At 44.5% G+C, this 21,610-nt stretch overlaps 1 protein-coding gene across 2 annotated transcripts in view; it reads left to right on the top strand.

The window, feature by feature from the left end:
* The window catches only part of TECTA (tectorin alpha), a 156,070-nt gene extending 139,876 nt beyond the window's left edge, over positions 1-16,194 (top strand). Inside the window, exons 23-32 of one of the 2 annotated variants that reach the window (XM_038535875.1) lie at positions 1,563-1,849; positions 3,346-3,626; positions 6,192-6,302; positions 7,443-7,645; positions 8,723-8,886; positions 9,328-9,576; positions 13,062-13,224; positions 14,379-14,466; positions 14,740-14,856; positions 15,426-16,194. In XM_038535875.1, the coding sequence (XP_038391803.1) occupies positions 1,563-1,849; positions 3,346-3,626; positions 6,192-6,302; positions 7,443-7,645; positions 8,723-8,886; positions 9,328-9,576; positions 13,062-13,224; positions 14,379-14,466; positions 14,740-14,856; positions 15,426-15,526 (1,764 nt within the window). In that variant the 3' untranslated portion in view covers positions 15,527-16,194. Of the gene's footprint in view, positions 1-1,562; positions 1,850-3,330; positions 3,627-6,191; positions 6,303-7,442; positions 7,646-8,722; positions 8,887-9,327; positions 9,577-13,061; positions 13,225-14,378; positions 14,467-14,739; positions 14,857-15,425 lie in introns of both variants that reach the window. The other variant, XM_038535876.1, reaches the window with a different exon arrangement.
* Positions 16,195-21,610: the final 5,416 nt, after the last annotated feature.

Raw genomic sequence — 21,610 nt, 5'->3', positions numbered from 1 at the left:
TCATCGCTGCCATCCTTTCTAAAAAGTGGGGAGAAGGCAAGCATTTGCCTACAAAAATAGCTACCTTGCTAAAAACCTGATGAGAGCATCCCCCACTATCAGAGGGCTCCGTGATGACATAGCAAGTGAAAGACAATAGGACGCTGAATATGGTGGATTTCTCCTAGGATGGCCCCCTTCCTTAGCCTGGTGGCTGGTCTCTGGTTTATTAGACTTGCATATAAATAAATGTGACTCTCCAACCCACCCCATAACTGATATGGCTTCCCAACTTGAATTCTTCCCACCCCTTCCATGTAAGATATAATCTACTCTCATGATCTACTGAAAGTGACCTCCAGCCTCTCAGCTAAACAGCACTGTGCACAAGCTGGCAGACCTGAAAGACGGAGCCAGTCTCCATACTGTGATTCCAGCTGGGGAGGGTCAGGGAGAGAGCCAGGACACACACTTAACATTTTCCAGAATTAAGGGTCATTGTGTATATTCTTCTCTCTCCCACTGGCTCAGATAATCATGCATGGAGCGTATCCTTATTTGAAGAATCATCAGACAGCTTAGGGTCCAGCATTAGGCAAAAGACTGGCAGTATTTTGCAGGCTTAAAAGGAAGAGTCTGGATTTTAATGTTTTTTTTTTTTTTTAACTTCAATGAAAGCTGCTACTGTTTTTGACACTCCAATTCCTCTTGCAAATTGGCCCACCTAGACACAACTGCATTGCTCCCGAATACGGGAGCTAGAAAGTCAAAATGACCGCCCGAGAGAGCAAAACTGACATTATTACTGAATAAAATACTCCAAGCTGGCCAAAATGGCAAAGAATCATATTTTCTAAAAGGGCTTCTGCTTTTTTTAAAAAAGAAATAAAAGTTACTAATAACCTGGGGGAAAAAAACTCAATTTATTTGGTAAGTACAGGAAAAGCACGTTATGTTCTGTGCTGAGGGCTAAGAAAAGAAACTGTTAGTAAGTAGGAGAATGACGAATGCAGAAAATACTGCGCCTATAGGACCTTTGGGGTGTGTATGAGGGGCCCTCCAGTGTGGACATTTTATACAAGAAAACAATAAACATGGCAGTGATCCCCAGATTCATTTTAATCGTGTGTTAGATACTCCTTAGCACAGGACTGGGATTTCATTTCAGTAATTGGCTTATGCTGGGGAAAGTTTTATACAAAAATCCCAGCCATTTGTAGTGGATTGTACTTTTGTAATGTTTTCTTATCTTTCTGCCTACATGTTTTGCTTCTTTTGAGGGAACTCTGGACAGTATAATGAGTAAATGCCCTTAAACTGTAGGGCGGGGGTCAGCAAGCTATAGAATTTGACCAAATCTACTTGCTGCCATTTAAAAAAAAAAAAAAAAAGCTTTATTGGAATGCAGCCTCACTAACTTACTTACATATTGTCTATGACTGTTTTCATGCCCCGAGGGCAGAGTTGAGTGGCAACAGAGATCATATAACCCACAAAGCCTAAAACATCTACAGTGGCCCCTTTACAGTAACAGTTTGTCAACCTTTGCTTTGTGGTAATTTACTTTCTTTCCCCCACAATAGGTCAATGGCACACAAGTGAATGTTCCATTTATAACCGGGCTGGCAACCAAAATCTACAGCAGTGAGGGGTTCCTGGTGATTGACACCAGCCCCGACATCCAGATCTACTACAATGGTTTCAATGTCATAAAGATAAGCATCAGTGAGAGGCTGCAGAACAAAGTGTGTGGCCTCTGTGGCAACTTCAATGGGGACATGACTGATGACTATGTGACCTTGCGGGGGAAGCCAGTGGTGAGCAGCGTGGTACTGGCCCAGAGCTGGAAAACCAATGGCATGCAGAAGAGGTGAGAGTCCTAGCTCCTAGACTCAGTGTCCCAAATCCCTCCCCCCCGCCCCCATGTCCATGACAGGTGTTAATGAGGAATGCACTCTCTATAGCATCACCGCTCCACCTCTGCAAAGAGCTGAGCCCCAGGTCTTTGGAGTTTTCAGGAGGCAAATAGGCATAACGGGGGTCTCAGCTATTTCTGGAGTGGCGGAGGGAAGGAATTGGGCTTAGAGGATATGATTCTGAGTTTTCATGTCATCTAGCCCTTGGCCAAGCAGAAGAGGGTGCCCAGGATTAAACACTGAGGTCTTGGCCAGCTGCCCACCTGCAGCTTGGGAGAAGGGCTATCCCTTGCTCCCCGGGGCTGGGTCTAATTGTGTACCCATGACTCTCACTGGAAAGTGTGGTTGTGGTTGTGCAGGTTGAGGGTGGTGGAGATCAGAAAAGCCTTTGAAAAATGGAAATCATCGAAGTTATTATGAGGCCCCTCTTGGACCACCTGAGATAGAATGAGCTAAACAAGTTATCCCAAAGGTACTTAATGCAGGTTACCTCTAAGCTACTGAATTTTGTTTAAACATTTCTGGATCTATAGATGTGCTTCTTTCTCATGGTATTTCTTTGCTTGTATAATGGCTCCATCCCTAGTACTTTAGCATCAGCTAAATACCCAGATGGGGAAATGATGCAGATGTAAACCAAATACTATCTTATAAATTAGACTATTCTGAATTATGGGCCCCAGAGCTGGAAAAAACCTCAGGCACTATCTAGTCTGAGCTCTTCCTGTTCTAGGTGAAATGGAATCTAGACCAGTATAACTTACTTGAGGGACCCTGTAAGTGGCAAAGTCCAGATTCTCCTCCTGAGGAAGTACGATTCTGTTTGAGTTTCTCCCTGACTTCCTCCCTTTCTTCTTTCCTTCCTTCCTTCCTTCCTTCCTTCCTTCCTTCCTTCCTTCCTTCCTTCCTTCCTTCCTTCCTTCCTTCCTTTTCCTCCTTTATAAACTATTTCAGCTGGCTATCAATTTTTTTGTGAAGGTTTTTGCTTTTGGTCTCTGATAGCTATATGGGAAGTGGTTTAGAAGGCTCCTGGACACTACCAACTACCATTATTATTAACTAATAATAATAACTCATTATTATTATGGTTCTTATTGGTATTATATCAATGCCTGTTCATGGTTACTGTATCAGTTATGTCAAAGGTTCTCGGTTATCATATCAATATCTGCCTTTCATCTGACACTTTGGACACCGACCTATTATTTTAGTTGACCCTCACTTCTCCAGTGATAGCACAATAGGAATTACTGCATCACTTTCTTAGGTGGATAGATCGAGGCCAGTAGTACCTGATTCACCTAAGATTATATAGCCAGCTAGTGTTGGGATCAGCATACTTCCCTGACTCCTGGGCTAGCAGAAGAGGTAGGAGATGGGGTCTCCTCTCCCACCGGGGGTCTCGGGCTGTCTTGGCCTCACTTTGCCTGACCAGACTTCTCGCCCCCAGCTGCAACGAGCTGCAGTTCTCACAGTACGCAGCCATGTGCGATAACGTGCACATCCAGAAGATGCAGGGCGACGGCTACTGCCTCAAGCTCACGGACATGAAGGGCTTCTTCCAGCCCTGCTACGGGCTTCTCGACCCCCTCCCCTTCTACGAGTCCTGCTACCTGGATGGCTGCTACAACAACAAGAAGTTCCAGCTGTGCGGCTCCCTGGCCGCCTACGGGGAGTCCTGTCGCTCCTTCGGGATCCTCAGCACCGAGTGGATTGAGAAGGAGAATTGCTGTAAGAGAATTATTTTATTTCCATGGGTTCTTTCCTAAGTTAAAAGAGCAGCTTTGCTGGCAACACCACTTGGTCTAGGCCTGGCTGGCTGGCCGGCCTCTAGCTGTACGTCTGTCCCCGGGGTCAAAGAGTTGAGAGCTACAGCAGAGATTCCGTGGGGGGCCTTTCAGGGGAACCTCATTCACCTGTGGTTCCTCTCCAGCTATGGAATTTGGGACACCAGCTTGGGAAGATGAGGGTCTCTGGGTTGGAGGAACACCAATTTAGAGACTTATGAGGTAGAGGGAGAGAGGATGGCATCCTGATTGATATCAGATCTCAAATCCAGCTCTTTCCCGCCTCCTTTACCAGGGGTCAGAGCCCAGCTCAGAAACAAAAGGCACGTGGCAGGCGGCAAGTTGAGTTGGAGCCGAGCTGACTCTATCTGCCTGGCTTGAAAGGACGCTGTGATTGGATTTGTAAAGGGATTGTACATATATTCAATTAGCTGATAAAATAAAGATCTATAGATTGTTCTTATTAAATTTAAATTCAATTAGCCAACATACAGTACATCATTAGTTTCAGATGTAGAGTTCAGTAATTCATCAGTTGCACATAACACCCAGTACTCATCACATCACGTGCCCTCCTTAATGCCCATCTCCCAGTAGAGCTATCGATTCTTATATTTCTTCTGTAGTAAGAAATTATTTTGATGTGTAAATCCATTATACTATTTGTTCATTTTCTTACTAAGTTAATCAAATAGATGGAGCAAATATGTATATAAGCATATTAATCTGTCATATACATATATGTGTCCATATACATAAATGGTCCCCTGTCTCATTAATGCAGTGTGATATTGTGGCCAACAGAATGTGTATGCACCACCAACCCGATGTGCAACCAGGTACCACCATGAAAACTGGCACCTTGCAAGACTGCGTGCATTTCAATACATTTGCAGACTAACCCTGATCAAGGGTAGGGATGCACTTAATTCAGAACTAAAAACAATGTCGTTGATTAAAATAGGTATCCAGTGATTTCAGAAACTCTTAATAAGCAAATTACTAGTCTCTGCTGGAAATCAATATAATTTGTTGATAACTTTAATATTTTACCCTGTTGTGCTAATAAGCAGTACTTAAAGTAAGTTTAAAATTAACTGTCTTGAAACCTTAAAATTTTCCCTCTATAGAAGGGCATGTCTTATCTGCTAACTGGCATAAGGACCAACATATTTCCAAGTGAGGTGTTTTTTCCTTCTGTGGACTGTAACCTCCACGCTTTTGTTAATCTCTGGGTTGTTTTCATGCTGTGTTAATCAACTGTAATGTTCCGTTGAGTGGCTGCTGGGTATTTAGCACCGTGTAGGTACTGGACACACTGGTCAAGTGAAAGGATCTTTAAAAAAGGAAGCCTTTAAAAATAAATGTATTTCCATTCTGCCGATGGCTCTCCTTTAGTTGAATTTCTGGGAATTAAGACAGGGTGATGCTAAGCCACCCCTGACCTCCCACATATTACAATGAGATACTTAGCAGAGGGGCATGGCAGCTGAGTCAGGAGACGCATCTGAGGCAGCATGGGGTTTTGCTTTGTTTTTAAATTCTTAAAGCTAACTTGGCTCATGCTGGGATGGAACAGTTGTTGTTTCTTTAGCACTCACCATCCCATGCCATGATGAATAGGAGGATTATTATATCTGATCGGGAGAGAGATTCTTTAAATAAGGAAACAAGTTTCTAAAAGAAAATGCTCTCAATTAGTGTTCCTTAAACCGGGGAGTTGACGATCTTGCAGGTGGTCTGTGGACTCATCTGCTACAGAAATAATTGTTTATAATATGATGATGGTGACACGCCACATACATTTGCTTTTTTACTTACAGTTTTACCCTTGTTGGCAAAACAGTACAATTAATCTAAGTCAGCGCTGGCGAGCCGAGTGTAGACTTTGGTTGGTCTATTTTTATAAAATTAAGTACATAGAAGTTTATGGGGGGAAAGTAGGCTATGAATCAAAGCAGACCAGCAAGTCCTATTCGAAGGACCTCTCTGGGACTTAACTGGCCCTGAAATTTTCATTCTTGACAAATATTTATTGAGCAGCAGCTTTGAGGAGGCTGGGTGCAGGGAGTATGGAGATAAAGGGTTGGCCCCTACTCTGTACAAGTACAAAGATACAAATGCATGTCATGCGTAGAACAGGGTATCTTAAGAACAGTAATCGTGGTAGATGTTGGCGGTTCAGGGTGACTCTGCGTTCCATCCTCACCCCCTACCTTCCGCTGTGTGGACCTTGGGCACGTGTCAGCTAGGAAATGAGGTCCCTGAATGATGGTGAGGGTTAGGGGAGACACCGCGGCCCCAAGCATGAAGCCGGGTGCAGGGCCTGGAGCAGGGGCCCGATCACTAGTGCTGTCATCACTTTCTGGAAAAGTGGTCTGTTCATTCGCAGCTGCCATCTGACCGCCGCCAGTTCCACGACAGTGGCAAGTCCAGGGTGCAGCCACCTGCTGCCGAGCGTGGGTGTGAAAATCAAATCGTGCGTGTTTCTGTTTGTTTTCCTTTTTAGCAGGAGTGGTTGAGGATCCCTGTGTGGGGGCGGACTGTCCCAACCGGACCTGTGAGCTGGAAAACGGAGGAGAGCTGTGTGGCTGCGTGGAGCCGCCGCCTTACAACAACAGTGAGTGACACCTGCCACCTCCCCGCCTGGCGGCCCGAAGGGCTCTAAGGGTGGAGCCCCTGCGGCCTCGCTAGTTAGAGACCCGCGGTGCGAAGCCCTGGGGAGCCTTGGGGCAGAACCAGGAAGCAGCCTGATGTCTTCAAAGTAGGCTAATGCTCGTCTCCTCATAGCGACATCCTTTTCTTCAATAAATCATAATACCTAAATGTGTGCGTGGATAGAATCAGCCAGTTCCATCTGGGGCCGTATTTAACATCTGAGAGATCCCAGTTGATCTCTTAGGCTCACAGGGAGGTCAGGCAGTGGGCAGCAAACACAGAGGCCTCGGAGCAGGGTGCCAGGTGCTTTCAGGCTCGCTGAAAGCCATTAATTGGTGAAGAAACAACTGCAGTGTTTGAAGCAAACAGTAAACAACTCGGACCCCAGGTCCCAGTCCTAACCCCTAAGGGCAGCCCCTTAGGGGTAGGAATAGCCTTGTGGGGCACACCAGTGATGTTGGCCTGAAGGGGGGCTGCATTGACCCCCCCAGTTCTGCGCCCTTGCCTGAACCAAATAACTCAGGAGTGCTAAATTGTAACATCATAATGAACCAAAAGGCTTCCTAGGAGGGGTGCTGTTCAAGGGTTTCACCTGAGCAGATGAAATGCTTCTCTCTGTTTCTACAGGGCTCATTAGCCCTCTGTTTATGTGCTCCTGGAAAATGTCAATTGGCGCAATCGTGTCAAAAAGCAAGTGCTCCTAGCGTGCCTGGGGGTCCGTGGGGGCCTTAGGAGTGGCCTGCCCAATGCTGCTGTCACCCAAGGGCATGTCCTTCAGCCACTCTGGGATAAGCCAGATGCGGCGTGCAGCTTATGGGGAAGTCACTCCCATCAAAGTGGGATGAGGTCCTGGGTCTGTGAAGAAAAGACAAAACATTTTATTAGCATTTTCATCTGTAAAAAAAAAAAAAAAGCTTAACGGTGTCCCAGCTATTGTTTTGAATGAATTCATATACTCATTTGGTTGGATCAAAGCTTAATTAGAAATGCCCAGCCACTGCATGAAGATCATTAGCCCCCGGTAACAGGATGCCTCACCCCCACCCCTGCAGCACCACCAGCTCCCTCTGACTAGCCTTCCTGTTATAACTGTTCCCTACAGACTCCCATGACATTATTGATGCCGAGGTGACCTGCAAGGCGGCCCAGATGGAAGTTTCCATATCTAAGTGCAAACTCTTCCAGCTCGGCTTTGAGAGGGAGGGCGTGAGGATCAACGACAGGCGGTGCTCCCACATCGAGGGGGAAGATTTCATCTCCTTTCAGATCAACAACACCAAAGGGAACTGTGGCAACATTGTGCAGGTGAGAACCTGGGGCCGGAAAGAACATCTGGCCGAGGTAGTGACAGCGCCGGGTGTTTGCACGTTGAGTGTCTTTAAAGCCAACTTCAGGGTGGTCTGCTTAGAAATATCCTCCGTGGAAAACAGCACAAGGCGTATACAAAATGCAAGACATCAAGGAGAAGAGTCGTCTGGTGCTGAGTGGTTAATTGAACTGAAAGCTCATGGTAAGTGGCAGGTTCCTGTCCTCAGTTTACGCTGTCTGCTGGCATCCTCTGCCCTGCGTATTGACAAATTTTTGTTACTTTGTTCATGCTTCTCTTCTTCTTCCAGGTACAGATGGCTGGGTTCAGCTGTTTTTTTGGGGGGGAAGGGTGTCCCAGACACCATTTAACAGTTGGCTGCAGAGATACATCAAGGTCCCAACTTTTTATGTCAGATTATCCAATTGATAGGTTGGCAAAGCTTCTTGCTTCTTATCCCCCTGTTCCTTTCTGCTGTCATCGTTGTCATCTTCTCCTCCCCCATAGTCATCCTCTTCCTCTTCCTCCTCCTCCTCTTCTTCTTCTTCTTTTTCTTCTTCTGCTTCGCTTCCTCCTCCTCCTCCTCCTCCTCCTCTTCTCCTCCTCCTCCCCGTGTGCATTAATGCTTTATCAGGAGGTGGATGAGTGAGCAGTGCAACCTGCATTTGTTCATTGTGGTACCTGTGGGAAAGCTTGGTAGAAGATTGGTGGGGGAGAGATTTTAGATTAGGAAGTGAAAAGGAAGGTTTATATTACCCCAGGATGGCAATGCTTCGGGATGTCCCCAGCTTGGGTGTCCACAGATGACTGGGGCTGGTCGTCGTTAGAATTCAGGGTATGTGAATCCAGCCTCCGTGGACACTCAAGGTTGTCAGACTGAAGGGTGCTGTTGACATCTGTCGCAGTCCTTTCGTTATTATTGTTAGGAAATGCCGAAGCTGGCTCCATCCTGACTTACACCAGTCTCTGGGTTATGTGTGGAATGAAGCCACATCTCCATTTTCAGGGCTGAGGATTTGAAATGCAAGCCACATACTCCCACATTTAATGATTTCTGACCTTCCTTTGCTCTGCAGTCCAATGGCACTCATATTATGTATAAAAACACAATCTGGATCGAAAGTGCCAACAACACCGGCAACATCATCACTAGGGACCGGACGATCAATGTGGAATTTTCGTGCGCTTATGAGCTGGATATCAAGATCTCTTTAGATTCTGTTGTGAAGCCTATGCTAAGGTAAAGAATCTCATGGGCTGTGTGCATTGCTTTGTCTTTTCCTTGACAGTCAAGGTTAGCATAATCAAAATTGCTTGCTAGCATTTGTCTTTGAAACACTGGAGAAGAAATAGTTCATATTTTCTGCACCTAAACACCTTGGACCAGCACTGCTCAATAGAACTTTCCACAATGATGGAAACGTACTGTATTGCTATCCAATACAATAGCTGTATATGGAAACGGAGCAATTGAAATGTGATTAGGGGTGCTGAGGAATTGATTTTTTTAATTAAATTTAATTCTAATTGCCACATGTGGCTTGTGGGTACCATTTTGGACTTAGACTTTACTCTCCTCTGTTTTGCCTTCCCTCTGCATTTTTAGCTTGAAAGTGGTAGTGATTGAATAAATATAACTTGGGGTCTGGGGTTCCTCACCTCATGATTGTTTCCCTTTTAGTGTCATTAACCTCACAGTTCCAACCCAAGAAGGCAGCTTCACCACCAAGATGGCTCTCTACAAAAATGCCTCCTACAAACATCCTTATCGCCAGGGTGAAGTGGTGTTGACGACGCGAGATGTGCTGTATGTAGGGGTCTTTGTGGTTGGAGCTGACTCCACACATTTGATTCTGACGCTGAACAAATGCTATGCCACCCCCTCCCGTGACAGCAATGACAAACTCCGATACTTCATCATTGAAGGAGGGTGAGTGGCCTCTTATCAGAGGACAGTTTCAGAGCCTTTAGTATGAATCTTGGTCAACAATCTCAACAATCTTTGGAGAAGCGAATGGCAGCTAGTGTTTGTATTTTACATCCATGAACTAGAATTCTCTTCACAGCCTGTGAGGTAGACATTGTAAGCCTTGCTTTAGATGAGCAGGCTGAGGCTTAGTGAGACCAAAGCAAGTTGCTTAAAGTCAACAGCAACTTAGTAGTAGGTCCCTGAGTCCCTGTGGGATTAGCTACAAAATATTTTCAGTGTAATCCAGGAGGGGACTCTTCTCTGCCTACTTGGCATTTCAGCTTGAGAGAAATGTGGATCACCTGCAAATGAAAGCATGTCATGAGAATAATTGATGGTTGGTGAACAGGACACCTGTCAAAGTCTGAAAAGAACTGGAATAACAGAATAGAATAAGAGCATAAATAGAATAAACTATAGTTGCCTATAAAATCAGGAGTTTCTTCTTATTCACCGCTAAATGCCTGGCACCTACTGTTTCCGGAAGCACAGAGCTTATGTAACATAATTTACCACAGGAATGAATCAGGAGAAAGGACTCTAGACCACCCAACAAAAATGAGAATTATTTTTATTTTTTAAAAGCATGCTGGTTCTATGAATGTAGTGTCTTTTCTATTTTATTTAAATAAAAGCAATCTCTTTTATTAAAAAAATAAAAAAATAAAAACATGCTGGTTATGTCAAGTGACAGTAATTCTGGCCAGCTGTGACAATTAAAGACAGACTAACAGGAGAAAGCTGGAAAAACCTCTTAGACAGGCTTCTTCGTGGTGTCCTCTGTCTTCGGAGAGAAGGATGCTCCCTTCCTTTAGGAGGGAGGGCACCTCAACACATGAGGGCTTTCTGACCTGTCTCAGGGGACAGGAGTCAGGGGGAGTTCAGGGTGACCTTTTTGCTTCTGCTGTTTTCTCAAACTCCTTCACCTTAAGATGCTCAGTATGCCAGGGCACCTGGGTGGCTCGGTGGTTGAGCCTCTTTGTCTCAGGAAGACCCTGGGGTCCTGGGATCAAGTCCCACATCAGATTCCCCGCAGGGAGCCTGCTTCTCCCTCTGCCTGTGTCTCTGCCTCTCTCTGTGTGTCTCTCGTGAATAAATAAATAAAATCTTTAGGAAAAAAAATACTCAGTATGCTAAGGTGCCAGATTGGGGTTTAAGGGGTCCTGACCCCTATCACTAGCCTGAGTCAACACACCTGCCCTGAGGTGGTCAGGGAGGACTGTGGATACTATAATTAGCTTTAAGGTTGAAAAGAAATAGTTTCTCAAAAGAAGGTGTGGTTCTGGGCAAACAGTAAATATCCAACTACTTTGCAGAGAAGTTAGGTACACAGTTCACCCGCGGCCACTCAGCTGGCCAGGGGCAGAAGAGAGATCCTTTCAAGTATTAAGACACACCACCTCCCAGCTGGCTGGCCAGGACTTGTGGCACGGAGTGCTGGGGCTTTTGACTTCCTGAGCTGATTCTTAGGCTCTTCAGAGGCAAAGGGAAGGACTTGGTGACACCTTGGTGGCTCACAGCCTGGATGCCTCTCCTTCCCATCAAAGTCCTTTCCTAAAGTGAAAGATCTCAGATCTAAGCCCCTGTGCAGATGTGAGCCCAGTTATCAGGCCTCTGTCTCCTTTGGAGGACACAGTGGCATTTAGCAGTTTTTAAACAGCGTTTAATAGACTTGACCCAGAGAGGAGAGCGATTGAGCGTGTTCATAAATCTCAGCCTCCCCCAGGACCTAAACAAAAACCTTCAGGTGAAACTCTTGTTTGCTTTCGTCATATGGAGGTGTTTTAATTCATGAGTCCCTCTGACCTTTTTCTGGAGGGACATGATCATTATTTACCTGGTGAACTTGTCTGGTGGGAAAACGAATGCACAGTGATGAAAGCATGAGCAGCAAAATAGGTTTGCATCAGAATTTTGTGGGGGTAGGGTGGTCAGCTCTTCCTCTCCAGCTCCGTTGAGGGCAGCAGTGGCACCTCCCAGTGACTCAGAAGTCCCAACATGCCGGTCACTTCTCCCTCCTCTTCACACACCTGGACAGAGGAAAGGACAGTTGTTCCTCTGATGGTGGACAAAGGGTTCGGGTGCTTGGCTTGTGTGCTCACACCAAGGCACGCATCCACCTAGCGTGTCCCCGCTTCCCCAGGCTCCGTGCTTCTGCTCCATGTGTTTCTGGTACCCCAAGATCAAGTCCCCTCTCTGGGAGGGGGTGGTCTGGTTAAGAGGGAAGGCCCATGTGAAGATTGGAGGGCTGCCAACATTTTTGAAACTTCGAACCAATTTAGATCATTCAAATGAATAATAGTGACAATGAAAAGTATGGCAAGTAGGTTTTAATTTTGAAACATTGAAGAGACAATTGCCTTGAAGACTGATTACAAAACCTAATAGGTGTGGGGATGCTGGAGGGATAACCTCAGGTTTTAATTTTCCTTATCACTAAGCTATTTAATTCTGTGGGCTCAGGGAAGGAAAGATTAAAAAAAGAAGAAGAAGAGTCACTCTTTTTATCTTCATCATTTTTAGATAACTTCTTGGCCTGTACTGGCCAACCTTGGCCATGGTGGCACCATGCATTTGTTCCCTCATTCATTCATCCACAAAGATGGTTAGATCCATCCTGCGTGTCCTATAGTGTGTTCGAGACGCAGTGGGGATTACAACCTGATTCTTGCGCTCTGGGAATCCAGGGAAGGCCACCTGTTCCTGCCTGGTCAGGGTGGTGCTAGGGGGTATTTGTAGAGAAGGGGGTGCCACAGACTGGTGTTGGGGAAAGAGCAGGAGAATTGCCTGCATGGGAAGTATTCTAGATTGGGGAAACTTCATATGGAAAAGGCAATGGGGCATAAGAGGCTGTGATGCGTTTGGGGAACTCTGTGTGTGGCCGTCACTGGCCACTGGCTCAGTACCACGAAGAGGTGGGGGTGCGGTGGGGGAGCTGGAGAAGAGGTGGCCACCTACAGCATAAGGAGTCTCAGCTCATCCCAGACAGTTCCTCCTCATCCTCCAGCTCCCACCTCTTTGAACATGTGCAAAAGCAGCCCAATAGGGGTTGAAGCAGGGGACCCTCCTCTCCCCACCCTGGAAATTGGCCGGAGGAAGTACAGCTGAGGTGGGGACTGATCATCATGTGTGTTGAGTTGTATCAATAAAGCTCAGGGTGGTGAGGGCACCATGAGAAGGTGAAGCTGCAGGGGGGTAGGGGGCCATCATTTCACTTTTGGTTGTAGTTGGGATACTAATTTGAGGTGTTATTTGATGCTTTTCAAACAAACCATGAAGATATATAGGACTGGTAGCAAATGAGAACCCCACAGAGCCCAGAGGTCATCTCAAATGCAAAGACATCCAGACCCTATTGTGATGAGGTTTTTTTTTTTGTTTTTTGTTTTTTGTTTTGTGAAATAAAGCCAATGTGTGAAGCAAAGATCCCATTTTTTCCTGAATAGGTGTCAGAACATTAAAGATAACACCATTGGCATCGAGGAGAACGGTGTCTCACTCACCTGTCGCTTTCACGTCACCGTCTTCAAGTTCATTGGGGACTATGACGAGGTTCACCTTCACTGCGCAGTATCACTGTGTGATTCCGAGAAGTACTCCTGTAAAATAGTAAGTGAGGGTGTGAAAATGGGATGCCTGGCCCTGTTTCTCACTGTCCCAGTTTTCCCAACATGGAGATCACAGAGGCCAGGATCTGGGTGTCCCCTGAGAGTTCTGCGGCACTCACGCGGCACTAGGAAGTGGCTAAATTGGGTGATTCCAACCCAGATGCTTATAAGGGCGGAAGTCCTCTTTCGTGAGACAGCAGCAGAGAGAATGCGGTAGAATGATGTCCATTTACTCCTCTTTGTCTCTGAAATGTCAGTCTGTCATGGGCAGAGCACTAGATTGGGGCTTCTCAAACCTTGGTACCGTTGGCCTTTTGGACCAAATCGTTCTTTGTCATAGGGACTGTTCGGTGCATCATAGGATGTTGAGAAGCATCCCTGGCCTCTACCCACTAGACGCAGAGTACCTCCTCTCCAGTTGCCCCACCCAAAAATGCCTCTACCCTCTGCATTGTCAAATATCCCCTGGGGGAGGGAGGACCACCACCCCAGCACCAGAGTCTCAAGGAGCCTGGCCACCTGAATCTGAAGGGAACAGTGGGGACAAGGTCCACCACACTCCCAAAGCAACTCCTGGCTTCAGGATACTTTATCCAGGTGTTCTTTAGACAGCCACTTTCCTACAGCTCATCCAGATCCACGCCAGGGCCTGAAGCTCTGGGGGTGGCGGGCGGGGGGCTGCTGGAAAGACGTGACAAATCTGTCCTCTCTTCCATGCCAGGCTTACGTCCTCACCACATACGGCTGTGTCCCTAAGATTTTACTGCCCTGGTATCTGCCCCCTGGTCTTTAACGCTCCAGCTTTATGCTTCCCCAACACTTGCAGAATCAAGCTGCGAATTATGGGCAGAGCCACTTACAGACGCCACCGCCTACCCTGTTGCCCGATGCGGTGCAACGGTCCTCATTCCTGGGAAGGGAAGGGAGCCTCTTTGAATCCAATTCTTAATGTGGAGAATATATTTAATTCTGTTCAACATAAAGCCCAGAGTCCCAGTGGGGCTCCATGATCAAGAATGCATTGGTTCTAATTAATCTGAGCAGCGATAGTGCTTGAGGCTGGAACCACTGCCTCTTTTGGAGGTTGGAGACGTGGTGAAGAATAAGTGATCAGCTTAATTGTGTGAGTTTTCCCTCTGGTGTTCTGTCTTTCAGACTTGCCCACAAAATTCCAGGATTGCCACAGATTATACCAAAGAACCTAAAGAACAGATCATTTCAGTGGGACCTATTAGGAGAAAAAGTACGTATGTCCCCCCCCAAACACATCATAAAGTATTAATTAAAACAATGGCATTTGAAGGCTTGGACTAACTTTTGGGTGTGTTTCAACTACGATGTGAATCTGGTGAATAGGAAGTGGAGGACACCGTAATGAAAGCTTTTCATGAACCCAAAAAAGCCACAGCAGCCCTGGGCTTTTCTTCTTCCTCTCCTCTGTTTGAAGCTTTGCCGGGAGATACGCATTGAAGATTTGGCCTGTCTGCGGTTGATCTGACCAGCGGCTCTCTTTCAGGGCTGGACTGGTGTGAGGACAATGGAGGGTGTGAGCAGATTTGCACGAGCCGGGTCGATGGGCCTCTGTGTAGCTGTGTGACGGGGACCCTGCAGGAAGACGGCAAGAGCTGCAGAGGTAGATGCACCTCCCATTCCGGGCAGGCAGCTGGGGGCGCAGGGAGACACGCATATGGGAAACCCATATGCGTGGCCCACTCAGTCAGCAAGTGACCTATGAAAATTCCAGAAATTAAGATGGGAAGATGAGGGAAGTGCTGAGGCATTCTAGCACCATCTTGGAGCTATATATATGTTTAACCTTTGGGGCCCTGTTCTATCTAAAAGATGAAGGTGACTATTTTTTTTTTTTTTTAAGAAAGTTACCCACCTATTTAAGGATCAAATATTGGCCTTAAATCTGGTCACCGAGTCTACCTGGGGTGTGGCTGGCACTACGATATTTGATCCAACAAAGGACATTTCTTGCAGTAGCCTTAGCACATGGTTTCCCTGAGGTTAGCAGGACTCTGCTAAAGGTTGAGTTAATTCTGCTGCTTTCCTGCCTCAGTCAGCACCATTTGGATAAAGTGAGTTCTTGGCAATGAAGAAAGTGGGTTCATTCATTTCGCTGAGTACCACAAAGAGTTCTGATTCCAAACAGCTATCTTTCATCATAGGACTTACTGTGTTCCTCTCTGTTCACAGCCTCTAATTCTTCCATTGAACTTCAAGTTTGGACGCTGCTTCTCATCATGACCCAGATTTCACTATGGCATTTTGTCTATAAATCAGGCACGACCTCATAATTAACTCAAGGTTGCTATATAAAGTACTGTAATTTACTTACTTCAACTCCCCGTAGGATAAAAGGTGTGTGCCCTTAAGTCAAAGCTTATTTGAAAGTGTCCAGCATCTCAAAGTGATACCATCTGCCTCAAACAGTCAGAGTCCCAGTAATGCGTGAAACTCCCAGCTCCTCTTTCAGGACCCAACGGGGCTTCCAAAAGCCAGTTGTGGAAAGCAGGTATCTTGCCTAAAATCTCTAAACAGTTGTCACTAGAAACTTTGGTTCCCATGAAAAACCAGTAAAGGAAAAAAAAAATTCTGGTTAGAGAGGTCTGACCGGAAGTCTAACCAGCAAAATCTGTCAAACCAGTGCTGTTTCTGGATCATAGTTTTTCCAGAGAAAGGAACAATATTGAGAAGCGATGCCTGGAAGGTTCGACTCTGTCTAAGGAGTCTTTCTGATGTTTGGAAGAGTCTGATCTCTGATATGCATGTGTTCTCACTTCTGTTTATGATGCGTTCCTTCCCTCTCCTCACATCCCTCAACCTTGCCATGGCAGTTTGGCCGCTCGGGATGTTGTCTGCAGACCTGGGGAACCCCACCTCCCATCCCAGACCCAGACCCTTCTCTTTGACAAATCAACCAAATCATTTTTCATGTGTTTTATGCTTAAATAAACTTTGTGTTCAAGTACTCTCAGGACTTGGTGACTGGAATCATTCTTACTGATATTAAGCTTTGCATTAAAGAGCATGCTCTGAAAAAAAATAAAAATAAAAAATAAAAAATAAAAAAAATAAAAAAAAAAGAGCATGCTCTGTTTGCAAAAAAAAAAAAAAAGGAGCAACGGTTGGATGAGGTCGACCCTGGCGGCCAGAGCTTTAAGGTATTTTGGTGTACGGCTGTTCGTGTGTACTTACAGAGCATTAGCAGGCCGTCAACGTGCGGCGTACAAGAGAAGCAGGCTGCGTGCTCTTTTGTATACAGAACATAAACACACATTTGCTGTAATTAACTGCAAAGCGGGGCCTGCTAAATATAATCCCTGGACTGCCTCTCTCTTTAAGGTTAAAAACAAACTAAAACCCACTTCAAGCTTATTTTGAAGTTGTTTTGGATTTAAGCTCATGGTATTTTTGCATTTTTCTGGGAACTCTGAAAAGCTGAGCATAAATCCTCACGTCCTTGACCGTGGGCGTGGATATGATTGCTGGTGTCTTGCATGTAACGGGCCCCACATCGCACTGGCACTGGGCTGAAGAAGTTGGGATGGAGAAGCAATCTGTGCTGAGGTGCTTTGACCTCCCGGTCCTCTGCGAGGGCCAACAAATTCTAAATGGTCTTGCCGGTTACACATGCCGTGTGGCTAAGAGGACAGCTGGTAGTGCTGGAGAAAAATATGTGTCTCCTTCAACTGGGACATCTTGAGATCTAGGAAAATGCTGAGCATTGAGATGGGTTAAGGAACCCAACTGCCGATGGCAAGTGAGACACAAGGCTGCTTCCTCACCCAGAGAGAAACCAATGTTCGTGCGTGTTCTATTTTCACATGAAAAACCATCTCATTGACACAGTTGAAGGTTTAGGTGTTCACGATCAGACCGATTCTGAGTTGAACACAAGAATGTCTCATTTCTTCTTTTACTTGATTTCCTGAGGTGAATCTTAATTAAAAATACATAAGAAGGAAGTGTTCTAATATTTAATAGCTTCCCTTTATTGACTTTCTTATCAAAGTCATTAGAAATCTCTAAATGAAAGATTATAGTTTGTTGGTTTTGGTTTCCTTTTTTTTTTTTTTAAAGTTCTTTTAATTAAACCTATTCTTGCCACACTTTTATTCTTGGCCCTTGGTTTTGCCACTTGGTTGACATCCTTAGTGCGTCTGTCATTAGGAGAAGCGAGGTTGTTGTGCCATAACAGAACACCCCAGGAAATGAGTTCATAGATACAGAGACTTGCCAGAGTTAGGGGGAGGGGTGCAGTGGGCAAAATGAGTGAAGGGCGTCAAAATGTACAAATTTCCAGTTATCAAATAAATCTTGAGGATATAATGGACAGCACGGTGACTATACTTAATAATACTGTATTGCTTATTTGAAAGTCAGTAAGAGGGACGCCTGGGTGGTTCAGTGGTTGAGCGTCTGCCTTCGGCTCAGGTCGTGATCCTGAAGTCCCAGGATCGAGTCCCACATTGAGATCCCTGCATGGAGCCTGCTTCTCCCTTTTCCTATGTCTCTGCCTCCCTCTGTGTCTCTCATGAATAAATAAATAAAATCTTTAAAAAAAAGTAAGAGATCTTTAAAGTTCTCATCGCAAGAAAAAAATATTTGTAACTATGAAAGGTGACAGATGTTAACTAGACTTACCGTGATGATCATTTCCCAGGACCAGAGCCTACTGGCATAGGCAAGAAAGAAACCTTAGTGTGAACTCTTACTCTTTTCTCTCTCTCTCTCTCTTTTTTTTAAGAATCTGTGTCTAAGTGGGATTATGCAGGATTTCTCTTTCTCTGACTTATTTCACTTAGCATAATGTCCTCTGGAGCCATCCATGTTGTCACAAATGGCACTTTATTTTGTGGCTGAATAATTACGTGTGTGTGTGTGTGTGTGTGCACGCACGCATGTATCACCAATCCTTTATCCATTTGTCCATCGCTGGACTCGAGTTGTTTCGGTGGGTTGGCTATTGCACGTAACACTGCAGTGAACCTGGCGTGCAGATATCTTTCCAAGTTCATGTTTTCATTTCCTTTGCATAAATACCCAGAAATGGAACTGCTGAATTGAATGCTAGTTCTAGGTTTCATTTTTTGAAGAACCTCCATACTGCTTCCCACAGTGGTGGCACCAATCTATATTCCCACCAGTGGTGCCCTGGGGTTCCTTTTACTCCACATCCTCCCCACCCCACCCCCCAACTCTTGGTATCTCTTGAGACTTCATTATCTTGTGATGCTGCTAGTTCAACACGATGCTTTGGGGTTCACCTAGGGAGAAGGGAGAGAAGGTGGAGAATCACATCCTGGAAGGCACGCTGTATCACTTCTATTCCCACGTCGTTGTCCAAAGCAAGTTGCATGGCTGAAACTGAGAGTCGGGAAGTAGGAGTTTCCGGCGAGCCTGGAGGGCAGAAGAACTGGAAATCATGGTGACAGCTGTCATGTTATCTTTGAGTCAATCATTCCCATCTGTATTAAAGAGAAAGATTTTTACAGAATGAAAACCAAACAGGCCCCTTAGCTGACTATCAGGAAGGCAGAACTAGAAGATGATCCTGACCCTTCTCCTACTAATTCTCTGCTTGGAACAAATCACTCCACAGCATGATACCTTAACTTGCCTTCTCTAAAAGGAGAATATTAAGCGTCTTTCTAAATATTCTTATGTTAAAAAAAATGACACTATACAAATGTAAATCATACGACCGTACATATTTAGATTAACTCCAGAACAGTGCCTTTTCCTGCCACTCAAAAAGATTTGCCTCAAGGAAGGGGAGAAAAAAAGGCACTTGCTTAGCAAAGGTTATAAAGGAAGTTAATTGGGAATCTTATTAACTTGGTATTTGTCTGATATCAAAAGAAACAACATCTTGGGGTCTGGCATTTCTGACAATTGGGATTTCTATAATTAGTTTCTTAACCAGTAGTAGCTGTGCACGCTACTCAAAATCCTGATGGCAAAACTTGAGAGCACTAATTGTTTTACATTGTCTAATAGTCTAGCTATTTTTAGTACCATTTGACATTTAGTGAGAGCTTGAGATCTAATAAAATTTCTTTCAACCAAAGGAATTAAGTAATTATCAAAAGATGACAATCATGCAGGTTTAAGGTAATAAAGAATTACTTGTTGACTATTTCTGAATTAATCTAGCATCTACCCTATTCTGAAGCTTCCAGCCTCTCTCCTGGAACTCAGGGGATTTCTATACCTTGTATTTCATTGCAATTTGGCCGTGGTTAGGAGAACAGGACGGCAGTTTTTCAGGGCCCCATGCACGGTTCCTGCAGCACAACAGAGGGAAAAAGAAAAATCAAACAGCGCCCTCTAGTGTCCTCTTTGTTTTTTTGTTTTTTTGTTTTTTTTTTTTGCATAAAACCCAAATGTCTATTGAACCGCCTCAATCAAAATATGATTTCTCCCCCTCCTCTCGAAACCTTAGATGCAGAACGTTACCAGAATATAGCTTTAGAGAACACATCAAATGCCAAGGACATTTTCTGGGGAACAGTGTGAGATTTATTTTAATGCACACAGTGCACATCATTCCAGGAAAATACCAGCTTTTGGCATCCCATGCAAATTTTGCCCTTAATATCTATTTCTCTAACGTGCTGACAAAAATAGCTGTCGGGAAAAATTAAGTATCTCTTTAAAACGCTGAGAAATAAACAATGTGATCAAGAAAAGCCCATGAAATATTTAGCGGTCTTTCTTTTCCCCCAGCAGAATGTGAAATACTTTCATATGCATCTAAAGCACAACAGCAATAACTCTGGTCTGACTAATGGAAGGCTCTGTTTGTGATGGTTTAATTATGTTTGCTGAAATACGATTCTCATATAAGACAACATCTCCATGGCAGAGGGACAGATCTCTGTGTCTATAGATAGAAATAAAACACAAAAAGACTCATCGTTCCGTGAAGAACTCGGCAATCAAATTCTATTTGCTAAGGAAACAAATGAAGGGAGAACGTTCACTGTACATTTTGTTGTTTGTTTGCATGTAGCCTCTGGGTTAGCTACTGTTTTATCTGTTAGTGTAAAACACTGATTGCAAAATAGTCTCGAAACTAAGATATTCTCTCATTAGATGAAATCACAGTACCTTATGCTCATGTAGCATCTTTCATAACTTTCAATGCTTTTCTACCTATATTTAATAGTGTGCAATCCTAAATCATGCTGCATTTTGACAGAGAAATTAGAAGAAGAGTGTTAGCTAAAAGTTGTAGTGCACATATATTGGCATAAAGTACAAAACTGAAGAAAAAAGCCCCAATCACCCATATGTATAGGTGGGCTCATAATTTCCAACTGGTAATGGGACAACTCGGATAATAGTAGCCTTTAAAGTCTTTTAAGCTTTTTAGGAACAAAAAACCTAGAGACAGAAGTCTTGAAAATTTCCACCCTTACTCTTGAATTTCTTCCTGGGATGGTTTAGGGTACAAAAATGCACAGATTTCAATACTGTCTTCTAGTTGGGCACAAATCTATCAAAAGGGAGAACATATTTCATTTCTTTAGGTCCTGAAAATCTTTGCATTAGATCTATCCAGAACTCATGGAAGTTTTTGCTCTAAAGATTATATTCACATAGAAATATGTTACTAATTAGATGTTAACCAAAGGCAGAAAACGCATGGTTCCCAGTGTTTCTCTGACCTGCCATAAACGTTCTTCATGCAACCAGGCTGTTCTGGTCCTTAAATGTATTCTTCATCCCTATGCCAACCATTCAAATCAAAGAGGTACACGTGTATATTCAATCAAGCTCTCCATGAGTCTCTGTGTCCATGGCTGCAGAATGCTGTAAGGAATATCTATGTCCACACAAAGGAGGGAGCCTACTCTCCTCAAGAATCCTGATCAGAAAGCAATTTGGCAAACTAATTCGACAAGGGGAATATGATTGAACACATAATGTGAAAACGTCTAGGTGTTGTATTGGAACATTCAAGGCATAAAATGAAGCGAAGAAGAGCTTTGAAGAGTATTCTGAATATTAATTCAAGATTAGCAGAGCCTAGAGATGTAGACTTTATTCCGGCCACTGTAGACTTCATTCCCATTTCCTGTGTGTTAGCATCCTTGAATTGTACTTTTATCCTGATCCTTTTCATAAACAACTACTTTCATTACTTAACTTTAAGTGGAATCCAAAAACTGAGTCAACAGAGAGAAAGAAATCTTACCCCTGGACTACAGTGAATAATATACTCAATGACTGCAATTGGTTTAAATGTGTGCTGTTTAGGCAGATCGCCCTGAAAGCCCAGGCTGCTGAAATCATGGGGAAACACATCATCGTACACATCCAAATATGTTTTATTTTAGGAAAAGCGGTTTCCAACAGTCACAACACATGAG

The sequence above is a fragment of the Canis lupus genome, chromosome 5 (assembly GCF_011100685.1).
Source record: "Canis lupus familiaris isolate Mischka breed German Shepherd chromosome 5, alternate assembly UU_Cfam_GSD_1.0, whole genome shotgun sequence".
Lineage (NCBI taxonomy): Eukaryota > Metazoa > Chordata > Mammalia > Carnivora > Canidae > Canis > Canis lupus.
The sequence above is the reverse complement of the archived record's forward strand: the minus strand, read 5'-3'. Positions and strand labels throughout refer to the sequence as shown.